Source organism: Chelonia mydas, chromosome 5, assembly GCF_015237465.2.
Source record: "Chelonia mydas isolate rCheMyd1 chromosome 5, rCheMyd1.pri.v2, whole genome shotgun sequence".
NCBI lineage: Eukaryota > Metazoa > Chordata > Testudines > Cheloniidae > Chelonia > Chelonia mydas.
In genome coordinates, this window is record NC_051245.2 from 108,607,803 (window position 1) to 108,625,710 (window position 17,908).

Below are 17,908 nucleotides of genomic sequence, written 5' to 3' on the forward strand. Positions count from 1 at the left end.
CTCTCTTATTTAGTGGTAGCTAACTAACTATATCAGCCCCATAGTTCTTCCTGTAACCCGCTTTAATTAAATTTTCCAGGGCGTTTCACTGGTGACCTAAAGGCCCATAGGGATTTCATGTTCAGGAGCAAATCTGGCCTCATGCCCAAATCCTCATGGTGGTTTATTGCTTCACGGAGAGAAATTACTTTCTGCTCAATTTAAACAGGAATTCACTCTGTGTGTGTGTGTGTGTGTGTGTGTGTGTAAAATATATATATAAAAGGTTTTGTCCTGAATCGAGTAATCTAAAAGAAAAGCTTTCAAATTGCTATACAATGTATCTAGTCACTCGCTTCTCTCTCTGGGCTCATCCTCCCCCAGCTCCCCTGAAGCAACTCTCATGCCTGCAGCATTCTCCTGAACGTGGCAGACATCCTTTTAGGGGAGGGAGATCATGCTGACAATGTGAGATTTCTCTTCCATCAAGTAGGGACAGAAAGGAAGTTTCTCCAGTTGGACTTCATTCCTAATTTGGTTTCAGTTAAAAAAAAAATTGTTTGTACACATTATCTGCCATTCTGAGAGTTTCACCACAGATGTCACTGTCCGTTACTGGACAAACTGTACCTCTGACCTCTTTTAGTGTCTCTGAGTGCACCCTTGCAGGTCTCTGGCTTCTGGCAGTCACTTGTCTCTCAGGGTGGAATCATGTGATTCTCCCACTCTCAGTCCAGGTGTTCGGTTGCAGTCCCCATGGTTACTTCAGCAGGTCTGACTTTGCTTGTCTACACTACAATCTTAAACTGGCCCGATGTCCACACTACCTTCCTTCTGTCGGAGGTGCACATCCTCACCAGGAGCGCTTCCACGCAGTGAAGAGGGGCAGTGGGGGGGGGGGCTGCTGGAAGCCCAGCTGCTCCCCCTCCCCAGGACTTCTTGCCTCTGCGCTCCCAGCTGGGAGTGTGGGGGTAAGCCGCGCCCAGAGTCTAGTCAGTTGCCGTTCTCCCAGCGGGGAGCTGGGACCCCGGGGCAGCAGGCAAAGCCGGGAGCCTGGGTGGTAGCCTGACTTGGAATGGAGACCTGGCAGCAGACCAGTTGGGGAGCCAGGAGCCAGCAGTCTTCCCAATTTCATGGCTCCAGCAGAGCTGTGACATTGACAAGACAGCCAACAGTTGATGTAAGGAAAGTAGTCCCTCCACAGACACAGTTATCGCCCTAATTACACTGGCATAAGCTCTACGCCTCTTATGGAGGTGGGGTTATGTCAGAGTAGTAGGACACTTACGCTGGCGGGAACAAGGCAGGTAGTGTGTACACTGACATCGTTAGGTCGACATAAGCTGCCTTATGTCAACCTAACTCTGTAGTGTAGACCAGGCCTTAGGCTCAGACTTTGCAGTTCCACTCCCTATGCAGCAGTGACAGTTGTAATCATTGACCAAACAGCCTTCTTAAAGCAAAGTATCATTTTATTTAAAACAAAAGCATATGAGGAAAAACAGATCTTAAAAACAATAAAACAGCCTATATGCATGCCTGTTTTCCAGATGTTTGACCATCTGCCACGTGTGGACTTTGGAATGTCTAACTGCCTATAGGCTTTTCTGCGGAGCTTTCCACTGTGTTACCTTGTCTTTCTGTCAGAGCTCGCTGGCACTCTCTGGGCAGCTCCTGGAAAACAAGGCTTAGAGCATGTTGGTGACAGGACACAGAATCTATAAAGCCAATAACTTTCCCCATTGTCTTTCAAGTGATGACCTAGATGTCCTTATCTGGGAAGCCATGCTTGGTGGTTCTTCAGGTTTTAGTAAATCAATGCATTCACATAGGAAAGATTTATAACCCCAGTTTACAACAACTTACCCTCACTGTCCAGATCACAGACAGGGTTCATACAATTGTTACAGCTCAGTATTCATAACATTATTACATAGCAGCTCCACTTTGGTCAGTCATGTTTTGTAGCTTTTTGTACACTAGTTAGTATGAATAGAACTAGTGGATCCAAGCCCTTGTTGCCCTGCTTCATGAAGTCCTCTGTCCTCCATATTCTGCTCATGGTAGTTGATGCTCATGTGAGTACAGCATTCTTTATTATGATCTTCTATCTACAGGAGATAGGAAATGTAGGAGAAGATTAAGAAATCTATATCGCCTAAGCTTTTTTAGAAATATTAGAGCACAACTAGAAGTACACAAGGTACTTCTTTGAAATTTGGCTTTCCCTGTTCAAGATAGTCAGAAATATATGTCTAATTTGTGCAAAATCTATTATTTAAACATATGCTCATTGGGCTCTTTTGTACAAATATGACCTGTGTATGATCCTATGGAACTTAGTATCATGTCACTTCATGTGTGTCTTTGAAAGCCAGGCCCTAAACATCTCTCACCCACATTTTGGAGAAAGGCAGTATAGCTCTGATAGGATCAGGTGGCCCTGAGTGACATTAGGTGAATCACCGATATCACAAGCGGCACTGATGTTTGAATGCAGAAAACTCAAATGCTGTGGGTTTGAGTTGTGACCTTGAAATGGAGTGGTTAACTTAGATTTCTTTTTCAACTGTATTGTCTCCTGTCTATAGGGAGATGACTGAGTATGAGCTCATGGAGTAACATGGTATCCCAATGTTTTCTGTTTTCATGTTCGTTGAGCCCCAGAATGTGTGGAATTAGTGTAAGAAAAAGCACATCAAGCCAAGCAACATTATCTGGAGGAAAAGAATTAAGCTCAGGTTGATGCCAGCTTTAGCAGAAATAAGCTGAGCTCATCAGCATATGTATACATTTACTTTAGAGACCTTTATGTGCTTTCCACATCTGTCAGCTCAATCACAGAACCAAACACAAAATACAGCATGCAGAAGCATTAACTGGATTTGTAACACTCCTTAGAAGACCTTAGTTCCATAAAGCAACGAATGGATTATGTGGAGACATAAATATAGTATTTTCCTCCATGACAGTTATATCTTGCTCCCGTTATGTCAAAGGAAACCTGACTCGTTTTCCTCAGAAGACCAGCACTTTGAAATTTCAAAAGATAAAAAGCTGTTCAAAGGAGACATAAACTAAGATATATTTATGAACTTAATTTGTCATCTTTTATAGCTTCCAGAAGGAGCATGAGGGGTGCAGTTTTCTTTTTGAGTTCCCAGGACCAAGTGTGGGCAAACCTACAGGGACAAGATTTATTTATCTAAAATAGAAGATGAAGCTGCAAAATGTTGTGGCATGTGTCGTGCATGTCATCTGTGTACTGTATATGGCATGTCGGGGGGAGTAAATGACACCCACAAAAATGGTAATCAAGTGAGAACAACACTTTGAAATTGTCAGCCAATAGTTCTTTGCTCTCAAAATCACTTATTTGGCAGTGAAAGTGTGTTCTGATGACGTAATGTTTCCATCTTACAGTTCACTGGCTGAGTATGTTGTTACTCAATAACCTTTTTTGGGGAGTTTTGGTGAGGGGAGCACCAACTGAATTGGTCCCTCCCATTTTAGAGATGTCCCGGCTCTCCAGACTACGTGTCAAGGTTTGTGTGTCTCCACCCAACCACCAGGCAGTTTTGTTTGTGGAATGACACCTGCACCATGCCATGTTGTCACAAGTACAACGTAAGTGATTAGCTACAGCCTAAAGGGCTATGTATGGCTTGTCATGTTGTCATGCTAGAGTGCATTATATTTAGGTATTCAAAAAATCGAGCCAGGTTTTTTCATATTTTTATCAGTCTGTATTGTTGAAATGTGGTGTCTAAATACATGAAAAGCTCACTGTGCCCATTGTAAATCTTCCAAATATAATTGAAAACAGTTACAGTAGTTCAAAGACTGCATAGTTCAGCTATTGCTCTTCTGTTACCTATATGTGAATGTTTCTCTGGAACTATATGTGCTGGGACTATGTAAAAATGAATCAAAAGTAAACTACAGGTTACAATGTCTTCCTAATTTTTTAAGTGAGATCTGTAATGTACATAATATACCAAATTATGTTCCCATGAAAGGGAATAGTAGTTTCCTCAAGGAGACTCTTTTATACATATGCATACAATAAATAAATTCTGTGATCACTCTTAGAATACCAGAACTATTTTGGGCAATATTACACAACTCCACTTGGAAATCCACAAGCTTAGACTTTCTAAATTTGACTTAATAGCTTTTGCAGCTTTGATCCCATATTGTATTACTTTTGCAAAAACTTTATTTTTATTGCATAATAAATGATTGATTTTTGTGGCACAATGGAAATGTGCGCACACCTCCTCTTTTTTCCCCTGCCCACCCCCCAAAAATAGTTTACATTTTTGCTTGGGGGGAATTTGTGTCTCTGTGTGTGATAGGGGAATATTGAGGGTAGGAAGGAGATGTTGTCTTTAAGTTGAAATGAAATTTCATCTTTCAGTTCTACAGCCACTAATTTGATTTAAGTTAAATCACACTTAGAGTACCCTGAAGGCCTCTCTGTGTTCTGTGAAGTAAGTTAATTGCCTCAGATTTCATGTGCAAAAGTCACCTACTGTTTCCACATACATTTTGGGGGCCTGATTCTGCAGGCCCACCACATGTTGAACTCCAGCTGAAGTTGACAGAAGTCCCACATAGGGTCTGATCATGCAGACCTTCCATTTCTCTTCACTTACTTCTCTTCATGTTTCAAAGAGAGATAAACATGTATTGTACTGCTGGGTTTCGTTTTTTTTCTTCAATTTTGTGGATGCTTTGTTAGCATGTATTGCTACATTGCTTTTGAAAACCAGTTGGTATCAATTTTTCATAATTTCAAAATCAAAAACAAGCTTGTGTCAAAAAAGGCAGGGAGAGGGGGAGGAAATAGTTGGGGTTACAGTTCTTTTCAAATGGAATTCAGCTAATGATACCTATTTTCAGAAGACAAATAGAACTTATATGAAGGATTAAGAATTGGTATCGTGTAGTGGCCAAGTGATTATCCTCTCACTAAAAATGAGTTCAGGGGAGAGGAAGTGAAAAATAATTAAAGCAAGTTTTCAGTAAGAAAACTAAGAGATAATAGGTAATCTCAGCTGGTTACAAGTAAACCCATGAGTGGGACGGAGAGTAAAGAAAGGCAAATAATTAAAAAACTAACAGAAGATAACTCTACAATGTGAACATGTTTCCAGGAAAGTGAAATAATTTTTAATCTTTTTGTTTTTAGGTTTCTTGTTGACATTGAACATCAATGTGTACAAAAAGTAAACTATATATTAATACAACTAATGATTATATAGAGTTAGAGTGAGCTATATGATGTGTATGTGTCATAGGGTGGCTGGCCCCTGTAAATAATGTAGATACAGTGCCCCTGAGCCAGAGCCAGTGTTCCTAATTAGTCAGTTAGAGTAGTACCTGGGAGCTATAAAGAATCTGGGGAGTCCTGGTGAGAGGCAGGAAAGGTCAGGAGACTGGAGGAGCTCTCTGGAGAAAGCTGCAGAAAGCTCTCTGCTGGCTCTCCCTGGGCAGAGAGAGGAATTGCCTGGAAGACTGTATGTTTGGTTCCTGGAAGAGGGTTGAAGGCAGGACATTAGCAAGAGGTACTTGCTGGCTGGCATCCCCAAGCCAGGATCAGAGGGCTGGATGGGGCTGAATGGAGGAGGAGCAGTGGAAAAAGAAGTTACCTGCTGTTTCTAAGCTGAAGAGCTGGAGCGAAGGCCTGAATAGGGTTGAAGGCAGGGGAGTAGTGGAGGAGTTTACCCACTGACATCTCCACGGATGGAGAGCTGATCCAGAAGCACCATGAGAGGGCCAGAGGAAGTGAAGGATGCACCCCTGGCAAGGATGATCTCCCAGCAGAGAGGCTGGGGGATTCCCATTGGGAATAGCAGATTTTCACTCTGTTTGGAAGGCCTGGGTGGCTGTCCTAGTACAAGGACAGAGGAGGACCAACAGAATCTAGGCATGGTCGAAGGCACCGGTTTATGATACGTCGGGCATCATGGATGAGATGTGAGGGGATCTTAATGACCATTTGCACTGGAATGGGAAATGAACTACATGTTTGGGACTCTTATTGTGGACTGTTCTGAACTATGTTCTAGTAATAACCATATTGCTGAATGAGAGGATTAGCCTGCATGGAATTACTGGTGGCTCTGAGAGGGAAAACTGTGCCTGTCATGCCATGGCCTGCATCAGGGAGGCACTCCAAGAAAGGTTGCCCTTTGACCTGCATGTAAATATATATCTCTATTTGGTAGAGGGGTGATGGCATGTTTTGGGTAAGGTAGCACAGTAACAGTCCCAAATTCCCTTACCACCCAGCCCTTCTCAAAATAACAGATGGGAAATTTCAGAAACTGATTATTTCATTCCAATTTGCAAATAATTTCAGATTTGTGTTTTGAAAACCCTGTTCCCATATTTGTGAAAAGGGAGAATGGACTAATCTAATTTTAAGAATCTCTTGTTGGAGATGCTTGAAGGGTGCTAACCTTAATCCACTATGCAAATCAAGATGCTCGAGACTGTTGACTTTCAAGGTGCCTGTGTCTGCTAGCAAGACGGGGATGCTATGGGCTTTATGCAAAGCCCACTGAAGTCAATAGACTTCCATTGACTTCACTGAACCTTTGATCAAATCCTGTATCTGCATCCTGGATGACGCCAAAAGTTTGTCGCATTGGTCATCGCAAATTTATTTTAAATTAGTCGTGTGCAAATCTATTATGAGTTGTTGTCCATATTCCCTTGTGTATATACATCTTTTAAGATCTGAATATTCTGGTGCCATATTCATGCTCTTCTTTTTCTATTTTGTTCTTCAGTGTCCACAATATTTAAACTGCTCATTCCCTCAGTTTTCTGAGAGCTTTTCTGTCAGGCAGAACTTTCCCTTTAAAGAGCGTAGGTTTCTAAACTGGGTAGGTTATATTACGAATATGCCTCATGATCCAGACCAAGCTGGCTCAGCCAGTGTTTTTTCAACTAAAATAAATGTTAAAATGCAGGATCTGAACATTCATGGGATGGGAAGGTTATAATTTATTTAAAGGAAGCTATGTCCTGCATAAACTAATTCCCATTGGGTTTCCAGTACAAGAACACAGGCTGGCTTCTGAGTGACATAGCTGACTTAGTTTAGCTGTGGTAAAGGCTGCAGTATATCACCAGCAAATGTCTTTGAGACAACTGGAAAGTAGTAGGAGTGCAAAGAATTATACTGATGATGAGGAATGATTGAAAAAAATCTGTCGATCTGTCCCTCCACTCCAAATGTTAATTTAATTCCTACTTTTTAAAGCTTTTCCTCTTGTGGTTACTTTTCTCTTCTTTTTTCTTTAGGGCACTGGAGGAGGAGATAATGGTTTGGAGTTACTTGATGAACAGTTAACCAAAGCAGTAAGACTCTCCATAATATCTGTAATAATACTCTGTGAGGTGCTTTCAGTTAACTTGGTATCAATGAAAATGAAAATTGTGGCTTCTAGAAATATTGTGCTCACATTAGTATAATGAGGGCATAAGGGAATTGCATTGTCTCCGTAGCACCAGACAATCCAGTCAAATTAATATACTACAATTAGGAAGCATCAGTTAGAATCTTGCACATCCTGAGCAGTTGCACAAAGAGTAACACTCCCAAATTATTTTACCTGGTGAATGGCATTCAGAGCATCATTAACAATAAATATAATACATGCATCTTTGTGGGTGTCGTTGATACTGGGCCATTGCCATGCCCTGGTATTTTGGTTTGCCACAGGATGCTCTAATGTACACCTTAGAATGGGAAATATCGCTAACATTGCTGTAAATGTACCTCCTCTGATTAGTAAACATCTCATTTTTTAGTAGCACCACCAACTGTATGCTGTAAACAGGGTTTTGTGTCCTAAATATTAATTCTTGGTGCTTGATTCCACTCACTGATAAGCACTGATAAAGAATGAGTTAAGCATGAATGTAGCCTGCCTCCATCAAATTTCAGGGCATATTGAAGTCAATGGAGTTACATGGATAAAAGCCAAGAGGAGAATGAGGCTCTTTCTTCTAGGATCATGAGCTCACTAAAAATGCAGAAAACCAGAGCATATTTGCAATCTATGTTTTGTGTTTTTCTTTTCAAAAAAATCAGTAACTCATATTTAGAAATCACTGCTTTGATCTAAGTAGCAGCAGCAGAAGGCAAACCAGCTGTACCTGGCTGTCCAGTCTTGCAAATGGAGGGGCCTTGTGTTAGATTCAGATATTTTTGTGGTACTTTTTTAGTCATTAATGCGTCAGGGTCTAGTGTCACTTTCTTCAGGACTATTTATTTACAGCCTCTAAGAGCAGCTTGATCCTCACCAACATTAGAAACACCGACCAGATATGAGACCCCTGAACTCTGTTGTGTGTGGAGGCTTGGCTAACCTTTGACATGAGGCTGGAATCTGAGGCCTTCTACCCAGTTCTCTGATTTCCCTGTCTGCTGCTAATATCTCTGGCTTTACATAACTTTAAACTGAATTTCCTTTAAAAAGAGAGGTTAGCCTTCTACCTCATTGCAAGCTGCTCTCTCCCATGTTGGAAGGACTGTAGGAGTGAACTTCAGGGGGTCGGGTGGAGGGGAAAGAGATGAGAACCTCAAAAACAAAAAGAGAGAAAGAGATGCCTCTCTGCCTTCCAGGGGACTAGAGGGGGAGTGGCCTTGAAAGCTTCTACCTTAGGATAATAGACCTGCCCCCTGAAGACATGGGGACCCTAAAGTAAGCAATGTTCATTTCAGACTCTTCAGTGTTCCAGCGTACAGAGGGCTGAGAGTCCTACATTTTATAACAGAAGCACTGGAACAGGATGAACAGGGAAATGCCTAGAGGGAGAAACAGAAAAGTAAGGATCTCTCAAATGGCTATAATGTGTTCCATCCCAAAGTGCCTTGCTTTGTAGATGTAGGGATCAATTTGCCATCCTCTATTGAAGTGCATCCACTCTGAGATGGAATGCAGCAGTCGTTCTCCACTAGCAACAAACAGCCACTTTAGAAGGGAAAGTGAACAAGAAGTGGGTTTAGAAGGGAAGGTGAACAAGAACTTATGCAGTGGAAGAAAAGGAGAGAATTATCAGAGGGGTACCTGTGTCGGTCTGTATCCACAAAAACGATGAGGAGTCCGCTGGCACCTTAAAGACTAACAGATTTATTAATCTGTTAGTCTTAAAGGAGAGAATGTAGTTTGGTACAACATAATTACAGGAGATAACATTTGGGACAGGGTAGTGAAGCAACCTATGCTTCTGAACAGTGCCATGGCATCACTAATATTTAAAATATTCTCTGACCAAGAGAAAATCCTGGAGTGTGTGTGATTGGACTATTGTGTAATGTATCTTTGGCTGCTAAAATCTCTGATGTCTGGAAGTAATTGTGACCTCTGGAGTCCTGAATCCAAGATATCCAGCTGTAATGAGAACATTTTTGGCCATTCAGAACTACTACCTAAAATAAGTCAAATTTTAAATTTACTTTTCATGAGTTTCTGTTTTTCACCAAATATCTGCTTGTTAATTGACCACTGCTGTTCATGGTCTCCTGCGTACACTATAAAGGTTACGCTTTGTGTCAATCACATTATCATTGTAATCTTTGGAAGGAAAGTCATGAAATGCTGCAGGCTGATTTAGTGGGTAAAAAATAGTCTTTCCCGACTGGGCTCTTGGTTTGAGCCCAGATTATATTCTTTAAAAAAAATAAGGTTAAAGGCAAGGGATGTATTTCTTCTTTTAGGAGGGGGATATATACACAGCACTATTTTTCTTACTTATTCCTGACATTTCGTCTATTATTCCTAATGTCTCCTCAGAGGATTAAAAAAAAGCAATTGCTCGTCAGTTTCATAAGAAAAATTATTAGCTTTTGGCACAGTGCCAAAAATAATTAAGGAACGCTGGGTAAACCCTGACAGAAAAGCAACAGCATTGTTCTCCTTGTAAAGAAGATCGCAAAAATATAGACCTTTCCCTTTTTTGAAAAAAATGATTTAATCAATATTAACATACGTGAACTTTTCATACAAATATTATCAAAATGAACCCATATTTGTTATCTTTAAAACCCCCATTTGTGTTTGGTCAAGCTCATCATTAACTTTGTATTTATTTTGTTGAAATTCCCAAAATAGTAACCCCACGTTATAGAACCTATTTGATTAAGATAGGAGGAGTCTCTCCACTTGATAACACTCCATATCATAAAACAAGTAATACATTATTCAACGCAGTCTTGGAGAGCTGGTGCTCTTGGACTGAAACCGGCTTAGCTCTGAGGTGCTATGGAGGATAATCACTTATTTATTTGTTAAAAAAACAGCAATATACTGGGTGCTGAACATGACAAGGATCAAGACCGTGTCAGCCCTGGAAATGTACAAATGAAAAGATAATTTCTCTGCCAGGCAATCTGTGTTGCTGGCCATCTGACCCCTGCTTCTGTAAGTGGGAGGGGAAGAGCGTTTCTACTGAGCTGAATTATCATGCTCATTGTAGTACCATGGGCCAAGTTCTGCATTCAGAGCTGCTCCCGTTATAATCCATTGAAGCAGTTTGTGCATATCCAGAGATGAAGCTTGGCCTTGTGTTTGCATAAGCTAGTTTCTGATTGGTTATAGTGCATATGTGCATGCACACAGATCCACACGTACAATGTGTTCCCCAAACCAATTCAAAATCAATCATAGTAAAAGGAACCAGCTTTCACCCCATAGTATCAACATCAACGTTATGAGACAAAAATGTCTCTTTCTGCATTCATCATTTGATACAAGAGAAACAGTGTCATTTTAATTGATCACTGTTGTAGGATTCCTGTCTTCTGTTGGGCAAATAAACATCCCTGCTTTACCATAGCATTAATCCAGCAGCAGGAAACCATTATCCTGTGACAATATTCTGATGCATCAACATTATCTCTTCATTACTTGTGAAGAAAGTTACCTCTTTGAGCTGACAGGATTGCATCGGTTTTGTTCTGTCAGTTCACAAAGTTCTTTTTAGTTTTTCCTCTTGAACAAGAGAGAAGAAATGACAGAAATTAGAGATGGAGAAGACCTATTAGGTGACTTTTCCTGTCTTCCTGCTGCGTACAGTATTTATTATTGTGTGGTAGCACCTAGGAGCTTCAGCCAGAAACCAGGACCCCATTGTGGTAGTTGCTGTACTCAAACAGAATAAAAAGATGGTCCTGCCCCTAAGAGCTGCATAAGTGCTTTGTCTCTTATCTCAAGTGAAATGTTTTTTGTGCTTGCCAGGTTAGAGACTGTCGCACAGTCCAGTAGATTTCTCTGTCAGGTAGCATTTCCTCATATTTAGCCTATATTTTCCTGCTCTTAGTTTCTTTAGGAAGAAGGGGCCAGCAAGAAAAGTCTGTTGTAGAGTGAGCCAAATTCTGCCTGTTGGATTCCTGTGCCCACGTCCTATTGACTTTACCTGGAGTTGTGCACTCATTCGAGGAGAGAATTTGGCCAACTGCAAATAACAGTGTAATGTATTGTGGGATGCCCTCTGAATCAATTCAGTCTAAGTTTTAATTTGACATAGAATCAGTATAACCTGCTGTGAGTTCTTTTACTCATCTGCTATTGAAAACACTTTGGGCCTGATATTCCTCTGGTTTAAATTGGTGCAACACCATTGAAGTCGGTTGAGCTACCCCGCTTTACAGCTGCTGGGGATCTGGCTCAGTGGATTTGTGTCCAGGATGCTCACTCGCTTTCTGCTTATGGTCAAGGGTGAATGGATAAGCTATGCTGAAAGGTTAGACAAGTAGCACATGTTGCCATGTCTCCTGGTTTATTTGTAGAAGTGATCTTCTAATTAGAAACACAGCCACTGACCTAACAATGTGATGAGAGGCATTTTAATAAATACTGGTACTGATCCCAGGGAACCATGTGACATTTCCAATGCCCAGCGCTGCTTAGAAAGCAGCAGCTGTCTGATATACGGCCTAATCTGAACACTTGAGTTTTACCACTAAATCCTTTTTTGAAAATGACTTATGTACCCAGCTGTTATCTCTGCTATCATCTCAGAGCCAGCACCAGATGGCATTTCCAGGGCACTTCACCATCTCCACTGGATTCCCGAGTCATTCTGGGGAGGGAGGGGAAGGAGAGCAGTATTGCTCATTAGTGAGCCTGCTACATGAGTCCCTCCCACCTTTCCATTCCAGGCCAGATCAAGTAAACATGGCTGTGCTCATCTGAAGGGACAAGACAGGTTGTACTGATGCACCAAATTGCCAAACTTTTCTTTTACCCAGACAAGCCACTTCTAAGTAATGACATATTTAAAGGCCAAATTGGAAAAAAAAATCCCTCTCCAACCCAGTGGAGACAAAATAATTTAATGGGAATTCATATTAAAAATATTCTTGTCTGGAACTTGTTTTTATTGCATGATGGGTTTTTTCCCTAACCTGGAGAAGTCTTGCTTGATCTCTTTAACAGTTGTTGTTCCCATTGACTCCAGTGGCACATACTGGGGAAGCCCAAACTCCCACTGTGCTGTTGACCTTTATCACTGAGATACCCATGATACTGCAGTGGAGGATTTATTCCTTATATGTCCAGCCGGACTTCGCAGACTTCCTCCCTGGAAGTATTTTTATTCTCTCTTCTCCTGTCTTCTTGCACGCTCTTTCCTTCTCCTTTTTCCCTTTCCAAGTCTGCAACCACCACCACTATCACTTCCTCACCACCACATCCTGCTACTGCTTTCTTCTTCAGCTCCTCAGTGGTACCGTGAAGGGGGCTGTAGCACGGTGTTAGTGTGAGGTTGGGTGTTAGTGTGAGGTTCGTGCCAGCACATCAGTGCTGAAGTTTTGCTCTCCCCTTAATCATGCACTTACACACTTTCTGTGCTTGCATACACACATAAGGCCATATTCATTCCTGGCGTACCTACCCTGAGCGGCTTCAGTGGAGTTACCCCAGCGATGAATTTAGGCCACTCTGTCTACATTAATGGAACTGCTCTCTGCAAATACAAGCTCCTGCATGGCTTTCTCATTCTATAGAGTTGTGGTTTGTCTTTATCATGTAGCATTCCCTTCCCTAGCTGTGGTCTGCAGTCAGAGCACAGCTGGCTGGCCCTGCTGTTGAAAAGCACAGTGACCATATCTTTTGAAATTTCCACAAACATGTAGCAGTTTTTAAACGTATGTTTATGTTTGAGTGTGTGCATGCCACAGGAGAAAAGGTGTGTTAACCTTAAGTGATAGTCCAGGGATATTTCCTGCCTAACAAATGGAATAAGTATGGTAGTAAGTATAAAAATAATCACCAAGATGACTCTTTGCCTGCTGCATCTCTCTGCACAGCACTTCCGGACTTTTTTTGGTAGCTGGTTCCATTATTTCTTACAGTGCAGGCAGGACTAGGGTGTCTGTATACGTAACGTGAATCCATGTGTCTATTTGGTGCCGCTTCAGAAGTCTTGCTCTGTAGGTTTTATGGCATCAGAAGGAAAGTACTATTTCAATTTGCAAATCGCTTCTTAATCCAAAACTTGTTGTGGGAGGCAGATCAATTGTACGGGTATTTCATGTGCTTTATTAATGCTACCATTATAGAATTAATCTTCAGTGCTATATTTTGAAAAGGATGTATTTGTAGCCTTTATAATATTGGTATGTTTGGGTTGGCATTACTAATACCAATTATTAGTAATGGGTATCTTAAACCAGTGACTTTTGTGAAGGGTTTCGTCTCCTGAATGAATGCAATGTTGGAATTGGCAGGATGAGAATCACCCTTAGGAATAGCATTAGATTTAGAGACTCTAGATATACACAAGGAACTGTGACCATACATCATACACTCACAAGTTATCAAATGTCCTTTTATTAACAATGCTGTTAAGCAGATGAACAATGCCCCAACTACTGAAACATACACAGAGATGGAAATAAACCATAGGATGTCCAGCATCCGTGCTTTCATACTCTCATCCCTTGGGAAACCATATAGATGAGTAAGATGATCATCGGGTGGCCATGGCCGTCCTGTTGGGTGTCTGCTCATGTGCTTCCTCCCCCCCCCCTCCCCTCCCCCCCACTCAGGCTGGGCAGCACATTTTATCCTGTGTTAATCTTCTGCATTTGCATAAAAATATCAGCCCCTTTTCTTTCTTTGTGCTTGTATACCACGCTGATCGAGGGGCGCCCCATTTCTCATTGTTGATCCTCTTAGTTTCCCGTATTTTCATTAACATATGCATTGAGTTACTATGGTAACATGAAGAAAAGGAGTACTTGTGGCACCTTAGAAACTAACCAATTTATTTGAGCATAAGCTTTCGTGAGCTGTAGCTCACAAAATCTTATGCTTGAATAAATTGGTTAGTCTCTAAGGTGCCACAAGTACTCCTTTTCTTTTTGCGAATACAGATTAACACGGCTGCTACTCTGAAATCTATGGTAACATGAGGTCCTTACAGAATTCCCAGAAAAGTTGCTATCCGCCATCGTGCCATATTAACAGATACATTCGGGCATATTTTCCAGAACATGAACAATTAAAACATCTTTTACTGTAATCTTTCATCTTTACTGGCACAGGGTTATCCCTTGGTCATCTAGTCGTGTCAACCTGTTTCAGGCCTGAGACCTTCTGTGGCCAAACGATCTCACTTACAGGCCTAAAACCTGTAGGCCTTAATTTGTAGCCTTACCTTACTTATCCTTATCTTGCAGCTTAAACCTATTAACTACGTATTGATTTATACGTAAACTAACTGCAAGAATAGGTGAATACACAAATTAATGCAATCAATCACATAACTATATAATCACATCATATGATTAACTAGACGCTCCTGCTGTGGAAACTGCTAGTTGGGAATACTCAAATGAGGTTATTAATGAGGATGCAGGCCTTGATCCTGTTGTTCTGAGAGTTGAGGGCACTCAGCATATGGCAGGAAGTGCTCAGCACTTCACAGGATCGGAATCATATTCAGCAGTGGCATGACAGTCAGCAGTGTGTGGACTTTGCAAAGTTAGGTTCACATTTTCAAAAATCGGCCTGCACGTGAGAAGTGCATACGTGCCTAGGCATATGCCTGTGCAAACCTCCCAGATCAGGCACAAGCACCAGTCATTGGGTGTGCACAAAGCTGCATGCCCACTCTTGCACAAGTATATTTGAAAAATTGGCCCATTATGCTCAATACTGTTCAACTGATTTCAGTTGCTCCATACAAAGCCTACATCTAGATGTGAAATGTGCAGGTAGGAACCATGGCAAGTCGCAGCAAAAGCTAAAATACACAATTAGGAAGCGAGAGATGTACTAGTGCATGTTCAGAAATGTGTGGACTGTTTTCAGTCACACAAGGTACTTCCGTTGTATGTGTGACGATAAATCTAAATTTTTGTGTGCTGAATTCAGTAGCCATGTATGTATTCTGTAAACTCTGAAAATACATACTATAGAATTCTTTTTACTCTGAAAATACATACTATAGAATTCTGAAGATAAATCCTTTTATTGTTGTCAAGTAAATGCATATGGGTCAAATTCTGCATATTGTGTCATGTCTTTGAGGCTAGTATGGTTGGGAGAGGGTGTCAGTTGGTTTGAATTTGGCTCTCTATTTTTAATTCCTTATTATTCTTGATAGGAGTTTCATGCCTCATTCTTGACCCAAAGTGCTGGGAACGTGGTCCCAGAATGCTGCTTAATGTAATGCAGTCAACTGTACAGGTTTCTGAATTGCAAATTCAGTGAGAGTGATCCTGAATTTTGAAATGTTTCATGCATGGCAAACAGAAGAACTGAAGTACAGAGAGAGAGAAATTTTTCCCAAAGCAAGGAATTATTTGGACTTTCAAAAGTATGTTGTTTAATTAAACCCTTGCTAATTTGTTGCTAAACAAATGTTGTTTTAATTACTTTCTCTTTAAGCTACCTATAGTCATGAACAACATGCATAAGATTTCTTATGTGCAATGCAAAATATGTGTTGGAAAACTGGGGTGATGTCATGGTTCCTCACCACACAGGTTCAATGAACTTTGCTGACCAGACTCATTGCAGAGTCCACATGTTGCATGGGGATATAGAGGTAAAAGCACGCAGATGCAATTTTCCCCAAAAGAATAAGCGTGAACAAGAACTGTGAGTTGAACAAAAATATAGGCGGGAAAGGATTTTATTTTCAAATCGTTGAATTTGAAATTACACAGTAGGAGTCTGCCCTGGCTGATATCAAGTGCATCCCTATTGGACTCAGAGGGGATAGATGTCAAGCCAGAATTGGGTCCACTAGTTTTTGCTACCCAATAAAATCCCCTTTTTTTTTTTTTGTTAAAGTGTTGCTAAAAATGCAGGAAAATGTGAGCAACTAAGGATCTTGATTCAGTTTTCTCTAGGGTGACCAGTTGTCCTGATTTTACAGGGACAGTCCCAATTTTTGGGTCTTTTTCTTATATAGGCTCCTATTACCCCCACCGCCTGTCCCGATTTTTCACATTTGCTATCTGGTCACCCTACCTCTCTCCCACACCAGTTAGATGCCAGTGGAGCTGCTCCTAATTTATTCACAAACGTGTGTGAGAGGAGAATCAGGCCAAGAACTGAGAGAGCTCCGGCCAACATATTAACACTTTGTCAAGGACCAAAAATCTGCCTGCAGAGGGAGCCAGAGGTACCCCCATCTCAGGGCTAAATTTGGAGTTTTAAAATACTGTTTCATGTAACTGATTTACTCATAACTAATTATTTTTGTTGCTAATTTCCCCACTGGTGAGTGTGGATCTGTGGGTTTGGATTTCCTAGGTATCTGGGATACCCAATCGAGATAGCTGCAGTTTAATTAAGGTAGCTATGAGGAGCTTTACTTTTCCAGTGTTGTACACGAAGCATGCTACACTTAAGTCTATTCTTAAAACAGTGGTCTCTATCTACATTCCAGACAGCCAAGGAGGAAGAGACTACATTTGTGATTTGGGTACATTAATACAAATTGTAATAAGGCACAGGCTTGGGAGTCAGGAGATCTGGGTTCTACTCACAACTCTGCTAGATAATTCTGGTATGATCTTGGGCAAGTCTGTCATTTTATTTTTCTGTGCATCACTTTCAGCATCTGGGAAATCCAGATAATACACTACTTCCCTACCTCACAGTGGTAAATAAGGTAATGTTTTATTATTGGCCACATTAATTCATGGCATCCAAGCCCTTTTCAGTTCTCTCTTAGAAGGCCCTAGACGTGCAAAGTATTATTGCTATCTAGAAGGCATTGTGATAGGTGCATTAAGATTACCTAAAATCGGTAGTTATGTCCAGTGTTCTAGTCCGTGCTAATACTCGGTGATTTTACAATCCTGTAGAGCACTGCGCTTCCTAAACTTCACCTGTTACATTGCACTGCTGGCTGCATTTTCAAACGAGGTCTTTTGTGCTGGATACGTCTTTCCAAATGGCAAGCTATACTCAAGCCTTTGAAAGTCGAGCCTTTGATGTATTTTATAGGGATAGGGAAGCATATTAAAGTGTACTCTGTTTGCCTTATTGAGCTCTATTGCTGGGTCAATACTAAAGCTGTAATTTCATCTCCAGCTTCTTATAACTTAACTGCTTTAGCATCACAGTTGATGATGACATCATAGGAAGCCATTGATGAGCTGACAGCCTTTTATGACCCAGCAGTGTATGATTTACACTCTCTCTCTTTTTTTTAATGAGTAATATAGGTCTGTGCTCATAAATGTTAAAGAATTACCAACAAAGGAAATCACAATCCTTTGGTTATCCACAGACCAATTACAGTGGAGGCCAGCAGTACAAACATGTCTGCATTGCTTTTCCTCTGTACTCTGAACTCGGGCAGAGGCACAAGGCTGTATAGGTGGAATGGTCAAAGTGGGAAGCAAAAAGTGGCAGCTCTTGTAGTTCAGCAATGTAAATTCGTG

The 17,908-nt window shown here is 41.1% G+C and overlaps 1 protein-coding gene across 4 annotated transcripts in view; it reads left to right on the top strand.

Annotated features, from left to right (window-relative positions):
• The window catches only part of ADAMTSL1 (ADAMTS like 1), a 674,175-nt gene that overhangs the window by 375,371 nt on the left and 280,896 nt on the right, over positions 1-17,908 (top strand). For 2 of the 4 annotated variants that reach the window (XM_043546995.1, XM_043546998.1), the window contains one exon: positions 7,297-7,353. The exons of 1 other annotated variant lie outside the window; for it this stretch is intronic. In XM_043546995.1, the coding sequence (XP_043402930.1) occupies positions 7,297-7,353 (57 nt within the window). Of the gene's footprint in view, positions 1-3,492; positions 3,607-7,296; positions 7,354-17,908 lie in introns of all 4 variants that reach the window. One more of the 4 variants, XM_043546994.1, reaches the window with a different exon arrangement.